General features: G+C 39.7%; 1 protein-coding gene across 1 annotated transcript in view; it reads left to right on the forward strand.

Annotated features, from left to right (window-relative positions):
- Positions 1–13003, forward strand: part of SVEP1 (sushi, von Willebrand factor type A, EGF and pentraxin domain containing 1) — a 216669-nt gene that overhangs the window by 84010 nt on the left and 119656 nt on the right. Inside the window, exon 6 of the mRNA XM_004372179.2 lies at positions 8484–8663. Within this exon, the coding sequence (XP_004372236.1) occupies positions 8484–8663 (180 nt within the window). The remainder of the gene's footprint in view (positions 1–8483; positions 8664–13003) is intronic.

The following is a 13003-nucleotide window of genomic DNA, read 5'->3' on the forward strand; positions in this document are numbered from 1 at the left end:
GCTGCGTTAGCTGGTAGGGGACCTCTGCATGAATTCCTCCTCACTCTCCATTCTCTGTCAGTTTTCTCACTCCATTTGGTGCTTGGCTGAGTTGTTTATCTCTTCATTTGATGTTTTAGGGTTTCAGGATTGTTGTATTCTCTGTTTGGCTTAGTTTTTCAATCTTTGCTATGGAGGGACGGCGTGGTGCTTCTGCCTAGAGCACCATTTTGCCGGAACTCCTTGTGTGTATAAATTTTTGTATGAGAAACTAACTTGAGCTGTAAACTTCCACCTAAACCACAGTAAAAAAGAAAAATGGTCATGTCCTCTCAGGAAGCCATCCTTTTGCAAATTGTTTCCTCAGCCTAGATAATCTGATCCCTCTGCCTTTGTCCTTGGTCATTATAAACGCTCCCGTGTTGCCAACCTCCTCAGCCGGATTGGGTGATGTTTGTATGTGCATTCCCACATCTGTCCTTCACCTCATTTAAACAGTTACACTCTGTATCAGGGTCAGACATAAGAGCACAGTAACCGTGCGTGGCATGGGATAAGAGGTTTATTTTAGGAGTTGGACCTTACACATTGTGGAAGGAATGGGAAACTGAAGCTTCCAGAGGAGAAATTGGAGTATCAGAGAATTCCTGACAACACAGTCTGAGAAACCCAGCTCACCTGGCTGCTGAAATGGAAACTACAAAGGAGAACTCACAGGCAGGTCTAAGAAGAGGTTTACTTCTGTGTAACCATACCCTGGCAGTGGACATGGGACCACCATTTGTCAATAGGTCAGCAGCTGGGAAGAAGAACTGAACATGGAATGGAGGCAAGCAAGGACAAGCTGGGCATCTCTTTGCTTGTCCATCATTACAACTGACTGCAATGACCACTGCTTCACTTCTGCCTTCCAGAATCAAATGCAAGTTCCTCTTTTGTCCAACTCTAACCTGGTACCGCACATGGAATGGGATTATGACAAACATATTTCCCAATTTAACCAACTTGTTACAATAGAACCACCACACTTTACCTTCATCAGTTAACTTGCCTATCACTCTGCTAGATGGTGAGTTCATTATGAACGAAGAGTATATCGTTTCTACCTCAGTTCTTGCTTATCCCTCTGGTGAATGAATGAAGACTTGAATTTAACCAATACATATATTGATAAGTACCTTGATAAATATATACATTCATTTCTGACTTGTCTCACTTCTCAATATTCATTTACATTTTTAAAAGACATGCTTGTTCTATTTTATGTAAATTCAGTTGATATGTCAGTGTAAATAAAATAACTATAATCAAAGTTCGAGAGATGCTACAGGACCCTGGATATTCCTATGATCCCTTCGATTTTGCCACCAACACTACTGCCAATATACAGTTGTCCTGAATTAAGCTATTTACTTGGGCCCTTTCCTCTGACTCGTCATTGATGGTTAGTGGATTTAGTTACTTGAGATATTGTTCTATGAAACCTATACCATAACTCTTTAATTCTAAAACATTTTTTCACATTTTGACATCTCTAAAATTGAGATGCACTTGAAAATCAATAGCATGAGATCCTTTCATTGGTATTATTATTTCTTTGTTAGTGACATAAAATAAGTGTCTCTTACAATCAGGGGTATCTGAGATTCAATGAAATATGGCAGTTGGGTAGGGATTCACTTTTCTTTCAGAGTGGATAGTATGAAGAATATACCATGGACTGCCAGAAGAACTAACAACTCTATCTTGGAAGAAATACAGCCAGAATTCTCCTTAGAAGTGAGGGTGTCGAGACTTTGTCTCACATACTTTGGACATATTATCAGGAGGGACCAGTCCCTGGAGGAGGACATCATGCTTGGTAAAGTAGAGTGTCAGTGAAAAAGAGAAAGACTGTCAAAAAGATAGATTGACATAGTGACTGCAACAACGGGTTCAAACATAGCAGCGACTGTGAGGATGGCGCAGGACCAGTCAGTGTTTCATTCTGTTGTACATAGGGTTGCTATGAGTCAGAACTGACTGGACGGCACCTAACAACAACAGTATGGAGAAAGTAGTCTTTTACAGATTTAATTTAAATCTGTAATTATAAGGACAGAATAATTTTAGTCATGTTATTTTTTTCTTGAAAATCTTTCTAAAACTGAGACAGAAATAAAAGATCAGTGTAAAACAGCCTTTTATAAATTTCATGTTAGATTGTTAATTTTTTGTGATATTGAAAAATAACTGGTAGCTTGGTTCTTATTCCTTCTATGTACTCTTCATAAAGCACTTATACTCATTTTTAATTTTTCTGAATTATACATGTCTTTCTAATGAAATAAGGATTCTTTTGTAGTTTCTCAGTAATAACTAGTTAAACCACAACATCACGGTAAATTAAATTCTATAATACTATTTTTCCTTAGAAAAATATCCAAACACTAATGAGAACCCTGCATTTAACTTCATATTTATTTTGTTTTCATAATAGATGCTATCATAATTTGAAGGTTCACAGGAAGGATGTATCTGGGAAAAATCTGATTAGTCTTGAAGTTGAGAACAACAGCTGGTTCTCACATTGTCTAGTACATAGTAGACATTCTCATAAAACAATAATTACTGTTTTCCTTAAAGGCTAAATAAATATTTTGGAGTTTCTTTAGCATGAATGAAAGCCAAGACACATTTATTGCAGGTTTTTTTTTTTCTTAGTTTGTCAAAATAAGTAAATAAATAAAGACAAAGCTATGAGACTAATATATGAATTTTTAAATAAAGAAACAAGCATATTCCTATTAAAAATGAAAATAAATGATTTTCTTGATTGAAAAAGAATGAACAATGTTTAAGGATTAGATGAGAATTATTGCATATGATTTATCTTTCTCTGTGGGGCAATGAAAGTTTATTAAAACCAAGATTTTCAGAAGCAATATAATTTGCATCTGTATGAGACACCACTACCACTCCTCTGTCACTTTGTCAGTACTGTGGTGGCTTGTGTATTGCTGTGATGCTGGAAGCTCTGCCACCAGTATTTCAAATACCAGCAGGGTCACTCATGGAGAACAGAATTCAGTGGAGCTTCCTAATACAGACTGAGAGGAAAGAAAGACCTGGTGATCTACTTCTGAAGAAAACGGCCAGTGAAACCTTAAGGATAGCAGCAGAACGTTGTCTGATATAGTGCTGGAAGATGAGCTCCTGTGGTTGGAAGGCCCTCAAAGTACCACAAAGAGATATTTTGTGGTATAGATGCCTTCAGAAAGTAGAGTTGACCTTAATGACATGGATGGAGTCAAGCTTTTGGAACCTTCATTTGCTGATGTGGCATGACTCTAAATGATAAGAAACTGCTGCAAACATCCATTAATAATCAGAATGTAGAATGTACAAAGTATGAATAAAGGAAAATTGAAGATAGATACCCTAGGAATTAGTGAGCTGAAATGGACTGGTACTGGCCATTTTGAATCAGGCAATCATATGGTCTACTATGCCGGGAATGACAAAGAGGAACGGCATCACATTCATTCTTCGTCAAAAAGAACATTTCAAAATTTATCCTGAAATATAACACTGTCAGTGACAGGATAATATGCATATGCCTACAAGGAAGGCCAGTTAATATGACTGTTATTCAAATTTACGCACCAACCACTAATGCCAGTGATGCGGAAATTGAAGTTTTTACCAACTTCTGCAGTCTGAAATTGATCAAGCATGCAATCAAGATGCATTGATAATTACTGGTAGTTGTAATGCAAAAGTTGGAAACAAAGAATAAAGATTGGTAGTTAGGAAATATGGCCCTGGTGATAGAAACGACATGGGAGATCACATGATAGAATTTTGCAAGACTAACAGCATCTTCATTGCAAATACTTTTTTTCAACAACATAAACGGCAACTATGCATGTGGACCTTCCCGGATGGAATGCACAGGAATCAAATTGACTACATGTGTGGAAAAAGAGGATGGAAAAGCTCAATATCATCAGTCAGCACAAGGCCAGGGGCTGACTGCGGAACAGACCATCAATTGCTCATATACAAGTTCAAGTTCAAGAAAATTAAAACAAGCCCACAAGAGCCAAAATATGACCTTGAGTATATCCCACCTGAATTTAGAGACCATCTCAAGAATAGATTTAACGCATTGAACACTAAAGACCGAAGATCAGATGAATTGGGGGATGACATCAAGGACATCATACATGAAGAAAGCAAAAGGTCATTAAAAAGCCAGGAAAGAAAGAAAAGATCAAAATGGATGTCAGAAGAGACTTTGAAACTTGCTGCTCTTGAACATTGAGTAGCTAAAGCAAAAGGAAGAAATGATGAAGTAAAAGAGCTGAACAGAAGATTTCAAAGGGCAGCTTGAGAAGACAAAGTAAAGTATTACAATGGAACATGCAAAGACCTGAGATAGAAAACCAGAAGGAAGAACATGCTCAGCATTTTCTCAAGCTGATAGAACTGAAGAAAAAAATTCAAGCCTCAAGTTGCAGTACTGAAGGTTTCTATGGGCAAAAAATTGAATGACGTAGGAAGCATCAAAAGAAGAGGGAAGGAATACCCAGAGTCACTGTACCAAAAAGAATTGGTCCATGTTCAACATTTCAGGAGGTAGCATATGATCAAGAATCAATGGTACTGAAGGAAGAAGTCCAAGCTGCACTGAAGGCATTGGTGAAAAACAAGGCTTCAGGAATTGACAGAATACCAATTGAGATGTTTCAACAAATGGATGCAGCACTGGAAGTGCTCACACATCTATGCCAAGAAATTTGGAAGACAGATACCTGGCCAACCGACTGAAAGAGATCCGTATTTGTGCCTATTCCAAAGAAAGGTGATCCAACAGAATGCGGAAATTATCGACCAATATCATTAATATCACATGCAAGTAAAATTATGCCAAAGATAAATCAAGAGCAGTTGCAGCAGAACATCAACAGTAAACTGCTGGAAATTCAAGTCGGTTCAGAAGAGGACATGGAACAAGGGATATCATTGCTGATGTTAGATGGATCTTGGCTGAAAGCAGAGAATACCAGAAAGATGTTTACTTATGTTTTATTGACTCTGCAAAGGCATAGTCTGACCAAAAAGGTGCATTTTCCACGAATCTGGACAGCCTCCGTCTCTCCCTCTTCCTTACCTTTTTTTTTTTTTAACTCTCCTCTCCCCATTCTCCCTCCGTTTGCCTTCCCCCTCTCCCCCTCCCCTCCCACTTCTCCCAATCTTCTTCCTCTTCTCCGCCCCCTTCCTCCTTACTTTCCTATTTCTCTCTCCTCCCTCTCTCCTACCCCCTTACTCTTCTCTTTCCTTCCCCTGATTGAAATCCTAATTGGAGTGGGTCTAAGCTGAGACTGGCAGAAAAGAGGTATAGAAGAGAGTATAAACAGCTCTTTAGAGATAAGTTTCTCTTCAAGAGGGGCACACATAGATTGGAGGCCCAAGTAGGATTAGAAATTGATGGAGTCAGAGCTTTTGGGGGAGTGATCTGAGAAGATGGAGGTGGTTTTAGAGATTAGGATCCTTGGAATTGGTGATAGTGAGGGCTAGAGGATACGGCAGTGGGAGAAGTAGCTGATGTAGAGTGAAGGATATGGTCGCTGGAGGAGTGGAGATCGAGAATACGATCCTAGGATACTGTAATGGTCGTGTACGTAGATAATAAAATCATCAAGGTGTGAGTGTGTGTGTGTTTGTGTGTGTTTATGTGTGAGAGAGAGACAGAGAGACAGAAAGAGACGAAAATTTTCAAAGAATGAGAAAAAATGACCCAGAGGTCAGCAGACAATTGAAACAAGAGTATTGAATACATGGTATAATACTTCAAAGGAGCTGGATTTTTAGGAAGGAGAGAGGGAGAATGATCTGGGTGGCAATAAGGAGCAAAGAAAACATCTCTCACCTCCAGGCTGTGTCTATAGGAGACAATAAGATTTTGACTGGGAAAGAAAGTCAAGGAAAAGTTCAAAAAGGAAGTTTAGGACACAAGGGCTTTTGCTGGAGACTGATCATGCATTCCAGGGGGCGTGGTGCAAGGGTCTATAGGGTTAGATTTGGATCAGAGCTATGTGGGAATTACACTGGTAGGCGAGGGATGAACTTAGAGACGAGCTTCTTACGCCATTGTCATGAACAGGAATATAGGGCATGATGGAGTTAATTGAGGTGAACTCAGAGACACATTGTGAAGCTTTGGTGGGCTGGCAGTGAAGGAATCTTGATAGCAGGTCTCAGAGCACAGAGGTGTTTTGGGGGCGCAGGGGCAGGAGCAGTCTGAGTGCCCTTTGGTAGTTTGGTAGCTTGTCCCATGCAGTGTTGAGGCCAGAAGGGGCAGAGATCCAGGTTTCTCCAGACACGCCATGGCACATCCACTAATGGTGGTGTTGAGGCTAGCAGAGGCACGAGGGCATGTCCAGCACCCAGGGTTTAGTGAACACCCTTCTGGCTGCTCTCTTATGGTGCTTTCAGGCTGGTAGAAAGAGGAACCATGTCACCAGTTGTACCTGCTCACTTCTCATACTAAGGGAATATGATCCAGTATAACATGTTATACCTCTAAGCAGGGTTCGAGTACACACAAATCCCATGAGCTCAAAGAGGGGAAAGATCTTTCTGTAGAAAGTTAACAGAGGAAAAGTGAATGGATGCTGGGCAGACAGGATTAGGAATTGTGTATAGCTCACTGGTATCAAAGATCCAAATAACAGTATCTTAAACCAATTAAGGTTCTATTTTTTCTTAACTAAAAGAATTAAAAAAAAAACCCCATTGCCGCCAAGTCAATTCCAACTCATAGCGACCCTATAAGACAAAGTAGAACTGCCTCCATAGGGTTTCCAAGGAGTGGCTGGTGCATTCGAACCGCTGATCTTTCAGTTAGCAGCTGAGCTCTTAACCACTGCACCACTAGGGCTCAAAAAAAGGATAGAAGTAAATAACCCAAAGCTGATGTGATCACTGTATTGTCAACGAAGACCTGGGCTTCTTTTATTTTTAATTTCTGCTTTGTTTTTTGCTTTACTGTCTTAGTGCATGATACTTAGTTTATAGGCTTCTGGGGTTGTGTCCCTCATGTCTGTATTTCAGAATGAAAAAGGAGAAAGTCAAAAAGATACTTTCCCATTCGAGACTTTGTTGTTGTTGTTCTATGCCATCAAGTTGATTCTGACTCATAGCAACCCTATAAAAGACTAACTCGGACTACCCCACAGGGTTTCCAAGGCTGTAATCTTTACAGAACGAGACTGCCACATCTTTCTCCCGAGGAGTGGCTAGTGGGTTCGAACTGCCAACCTTTTGGTTAGCAGCCACATGCTTAACCACTTCTCCATCAGTTGAGACAGTCTCCTGTAAAAAGCTTTCCAAGAAATCCTACACAACTTCAGCTTACATCTTATCGGCGGCCCCCACTAGCTGCAATGGAGATGAGGAGTTATAATCTTCACGCTGGGTATATTACTACACTGAATCAAACTGGGGCATTGTTACTAAAGAAAAAGGAAAGAATGGATATTAGATGGGTAACTAGCAGTCTTTGCCACAGTATCAGAAAACAGACAGAAATGTTTAATGCCTGACCCAAGAGTAGCATCATGAAGTAGGATTTGCAGTAGGTGTGTTGGGAAGAAAGGAGTCAAAAGGCTGGAAGGACCAGATTTGTGAACAGAGAATGTTGTTGTTGTTAGGTGCCGTCAAGTGGGTTCCGACTCGTAGTGACCCTGTGCACCATAGAAGGAAACACTTCCCGGTCCTGTGCCAGGCTCACAGTCATTGTTATGCCTGAGCCCATTGTTGCAGCCACTGTGTCAATCCATCTCGTTGAGGATCTTCCTCTTTCTCGCTGACCCTGTACTTTACCAAGCATGATGTCCTTCTCTGGGACTGATCCTTCCTGACAACATGTCCAAAGTATGTAAGATGTAGTCTCGCCATTCTTCCCTTCTAAGGAGCATTCTGGTTGTACTTCTTCCAAGACAGATCAGAGAATAGGATACTGCAATTTAAGATTTGCAGAGGTTGGGCAGCTTTGCAGAAGCTGGGATCATAAAAATGCCCAGGATATGCCCATGAGGTCTGAGAACTAATGAGATTATGAATCTGAAATATCTGTCCTGGAAAAGATCCTTTCTTTTTGCTAGAGTATAGCCTGGAAAAATCACAGCAGAAGCCCAACTGAGGGCTTCAGGTACCTCCATCTGCTAACCTCCCCAATCTACAGCCATCATCATCTGTTTGGGGCCAGACCGCTCAGACAGTTTGTTTCCTCCCTATAGGCAGAGGACTGAATGCGGTGATAACTGTTTGGGCAATGCATTTGATAAGATATAGGCTTTCAGTTGCCCTGAAATAGCTCAAAAAATGATAGTGTGTTATTTACTGTGTGAAATTTTAAGAAGAAGACATTTCTTGCTTGCAAAGAGTAGGTATTCTTAATGTTATCATTTTTGCCCTTATTTAGTAAAATGTGATCTAATTGTTTTCATTTGATACAGTGCGAACATGCCCCCGGCTCCGCCAGCCCAAACATGGTCACATCAGCTGTTCTACAGGGGAAATGTCCTACAAGACAACATGTCTGGCGACCTGTGATGACGGGTACAGACTAGAAGGAAGTGCTAAGCTTACCTGTGAAGGAAATTCCCAGTGGGATGGTCCAGAACCCCGGTGTGTGGGTAAGCCCCCGAGGTCATGGTGCCTTCTGTGATTCATTTCTCTTGCTCACTGATTTCTTCTGTTTTCTCTGAAGACCTAGTACTAAAAACCAACTTACAATGAATATAGATGCTTATCCATTTATACAGATGCATACCCTTACTGATACATAGATAAATACACTGTTTTATTTCTTTCCAGTGGTAAAAAGACTTCATCAGAATTCAAGTTTTCATCTCACTGAAGTTTACAGCTTTAAATGGCAATGCATTTTTTTTTTAAATGGGTCCAATTTGAATGGATTTTCTTAAAGCAAATGCTGTGTAACAGCCTTCCTTTGTTAAATACAATTTACCTTTACTTTGCTGATGAAAAGACAAAATTATTATGAGCTAGTGAATTTTAAGATGGGCCATAATATTCTATTTCATCAGAAGGTTTGTGGCTTTATCCCTCATTAAGAGTTATATCTCACTACTTGGGTCTAAAAAAAATAAACTCAGTAGCTCTTCTAGTTTGCTGCTTCTTGTGCACTGTAGTCACAAATGACAATGGTAATAAGAATAATCATGATGATAGCTACCATTTAGTGAACCCCTACAGTGTGTCAGAGTCCGTGCGTAGTGCAAAGCGTTAAGCACTTGACTGGGTTCAAATCTACCCAGAGGTGCCTTGGAAGAAAGTTCTGGAAATTACTTCCAAAAAACCAGCCATTGAAAATCCTACAGAGCACAGTTCCACTTTGATAGACATGGGGTCACCATGAGTCAGAATCAACTCCAGCACACTGGTTTATTCTGTTTTTTTTTTAGTTTATTAGGTGTCGGATATGGTGTCCCTGGGAATGCTAGGAGGTATGTAATTAAATAACCAACTTCTAAAAAAAGGAATAATTAAGGAATAAATAGATATAAAGGAGCACCAGTGGCACAAAGGTTAAACACTCAGCTACTAACCAAAATATTAGTGATTCGAACACACCCAGCAGCTCTTTGGGAGGAAGACCTGGCAATCTACTCCTATAAGATTACAACCTAGGAAACCTTATGGGGTAGTTCTACTCTGTCACATGAGATCACCCAAAAAATGGTTATATGCCAGGATGCAGGATGGGAAAACTTAATATTACAAATATATCAGGTACTTCCAAATTGATGTAAAGATTTAATCAAAAGTAATGTAATAGTAGGAGCCTGGGTGGTACAGTGGTTAAAGCACTTGGCTGCTAACCTAAAGGTCAGCAGTTTGAACCTACCAGCCACTCCATGGGAGAAAGATGTGGCAGCCTGCTTCCATAAAGATTTCAACCTTAGAAACCCTGTGGGGAAGTTCCACTCTGTCTTATCGGGTTGCTGTGAGTTGGAATTAACTCGACAGCAATGGGATTAGTTTTTTGGATAATCTAATATTGAACCAAAAACCAGACCCATTGCCATCGAGTTGATTCCAATTCATAGTGACCCTATAGGACAGAGTAGAACTGCCCCACAGGGTTTCCAAGGAGTGGCTTGTGGATTCAGACTGCCGACCTTTTGGTTAGCAGCTGTAGCTCTTAACTACTGCGCCATTAGATCTTTAAAATTAAAATAAGTCCACGAGAGCAAAAGTACGACCTTGAGTATATCCCAGCTGAATTTAGAGACCGTCTCAAGAATAGATTTAACACACTGAACACTAATTACAGACGATCAGACAAATTGTGGTATAACATCAAGTACATCATACGTGAAGAAAGTGAAAGGTCATTAAAAAGACAGGAAAGAAAGAAAAGATCAAAATGGATGTCAGAAGAGACTCTGAAACTTGCTCTTGAACATAGAGTAGCTAAAGCAAATTAGAAATGATGAAGTAACAGAGCTGAACAGAAGCTTTCAAAAAGTGGCTTGAGAAGACAAAGTAAAGTATTATAATGAAATGTGCAAAGACCTGGAGTTAAAACACCAAAAGGGAAGAGCATGCTGGGCATTTCTCAAGCTGAAAGAACTGAAGAAAAAATTCAGGCTTCGAGTTGCAATTGTGAAGATTTCTATGGGCAAAAAATTGAATGACCGAGGAAGCATCAAAAAAAGATGGAAGGAATACACAGAGTCGCTGCGTGAAAAAGAATTGGTCATCGTTCAACCATTTCAGGAGGTAGCATGTGATCAAGAACCATGATACTGAAGAGAGAAGTCCATGCTGCACTGAAGCCATTGTTGAAAAACAAGACTCTAGGAATTGACAGAATACCAACTGAGATGTTTCAACAAGTGGATGCAACATTGGAAGCACTCACTTGTCTATGCCAAGAAATTTGGAAGATAGCTACTTGGTCAACTGACTGGAAGAGATCCAGATTTGTGCCTGTTCCAAAGAGAGGTGATCCAGTGGAAAGTGGAAATTATTGAATAGTATCATTAATATCATATGCAAGTAAAATTTTGCTGAATATAATTCAAAAACAGTTGCAACAGTACATCAACAGGGAACTGCCAGAGATTCAAGCCAGATTCAGTAGAGGAAGTGGAATGAGGGCTATCATTGCTAATGTCAGATGGATCTTGGCTGAAAGCAGAGAATAACAGGAAGATATTTACCTGTGTTTTATTGACTCTACAAAGGCATTTGACTGTGTGGAGCACAACAAATTATGGATAACACTGTGAAGAATGGGAATTCCAGAACATTTAATTATGCTAATGAAAAACCTATACATAGTCCAAGAGGCAGTTGTTCGAACATAACAAGGGGATACCACATGGTTTAAAGTCAGGAAATGTGTGTGTCAGGGTTGTTCCCTTTCCCATACTTATTCAGTCCGTTTGCTGAGCAAATAATCTGAAAAGCTGGACTATATGAAGAAGAATGCGGCATCAGGATTGTAGGAAGTCTCATTAACAACCTGAGATATGCAGATGAGTTAATCTTGCTTGCTGAAAGCAAAAAGGACTCGAAGAACTTACTGATGAAGATCAAAGATTATAGCTTGCAATATGGATTACACCTTAACATGAAGAAAACAAAAATCCTCACAAGTGGACCAATAAGCAACATCATCATAAATGGAGAAAATATCAGAGTTGTCAAGGACTTCATTTTACTTGGATCCACAATCAATGCCCATGGAGCCAGCAGTCAAGAAATCAAACGACATATTGCATTGGGCAAATCTGCTGCAAAAACCTCTTTAAAGTGTTAAAAAAAAAAAAACAAAAAACAAAGATGTCTCCTTGAAGAATAGGATGCACCTGATCCAAACCATGGTATCTTCAGTTGCCTCATATGCATGTGAAAGCTGAACAATGAATAAGGAAAACCAAAGAAAAATTGATGCCTTCAAATTATGGTATTGGCGAAGAATATGAATATACCATGGACTGCCAAAAGACGAAATAAATCTGTTTGGGAGAAGTACAACCAGAATGCTCCTTAGAAGCTAGGACTGGGAAATTTTGTCTCACATACTTTGGACATGTTATCAGGAGGAACCAGTCCCTGGAGAAAGACATCATGCTTAGTAAAGTAGAGGGTCAGCAAAAAAGAGGAAGACCCTCAATGAGAAGGATTGACACAGTGGCTGCAACAATGGGTTCAAACAGCTACGATTGTTAGAATGGTACAGAACTGGGCAGCATATCGTTCTGTTGTACATAGAGTTTCTCTGAGTCAGAACTGACTAGACCGCACTTAACAACCACAGCAATGTTAAATCTATGGCCAATAATAAGGAAGGGTGTCATCAGGAAGGATGCTGTCCTTATCAGACAAACAAAAAAACCAAACCAGTTGCCATAATCAATTCTCACTCATGGTGACCCCCTCAGCATGCAGGCTCAGAAAATTGATATTATAATACCAAGAAGAGAGTTATCTCTCCAGGACAGGAGAATAAAATTTACAATTAAATGAAGAGTCTATGCATCTGCAACAAGATATGTAACTATTATGGGTACTGAAAGATGTAGACCTGACCAGCATTTTATTTTCCTGCAGGTAGAAGCTACAACGGAACTTAGATCATGAATAGGCTTGCATAAAATCAGAACAAAGGGAGTTAGCTGCTTCAGATATTTCACAGCATTAAATTAAATGAATGTCATTAACCCATCACCACAAAAGGGGTGCTTTGACAATGGGACAATGGATCTCAAAATGTATTTGGACGAGTATCTTCTCAGACTAGTATTTGTATGTAACTATTAATGTTTACTCCAGTGAATTGTCTCTCTGGTTCTATGACTGGCCATCTCCTTTTATGAGGAACTCAATCTTTTTTTTTTTTAAATTTTTTATTGTACTTCAGGTGAAGGTTTACAGAACAAATAGTTTCCCCTTGAACAGTAGTACACATATTGTTTTATGACATTGGTTAACAACCCCA

The sequence above is a fragment of the Trichechus manatus genome, unplaced genomic scaffold (assembly GCF_000243295.1).
Source record: "Trichechus manatus latirostris isolate Lorelei unplaced genomic scaffold, TriManLat1.0 scaffold00016, whole genome shotgun sequence".
NCBI lineage: Eukaryota > Metazoa > Chordata > Mammalia > Sirenia > Trichechidae > Trichechus > Trichechus manatus.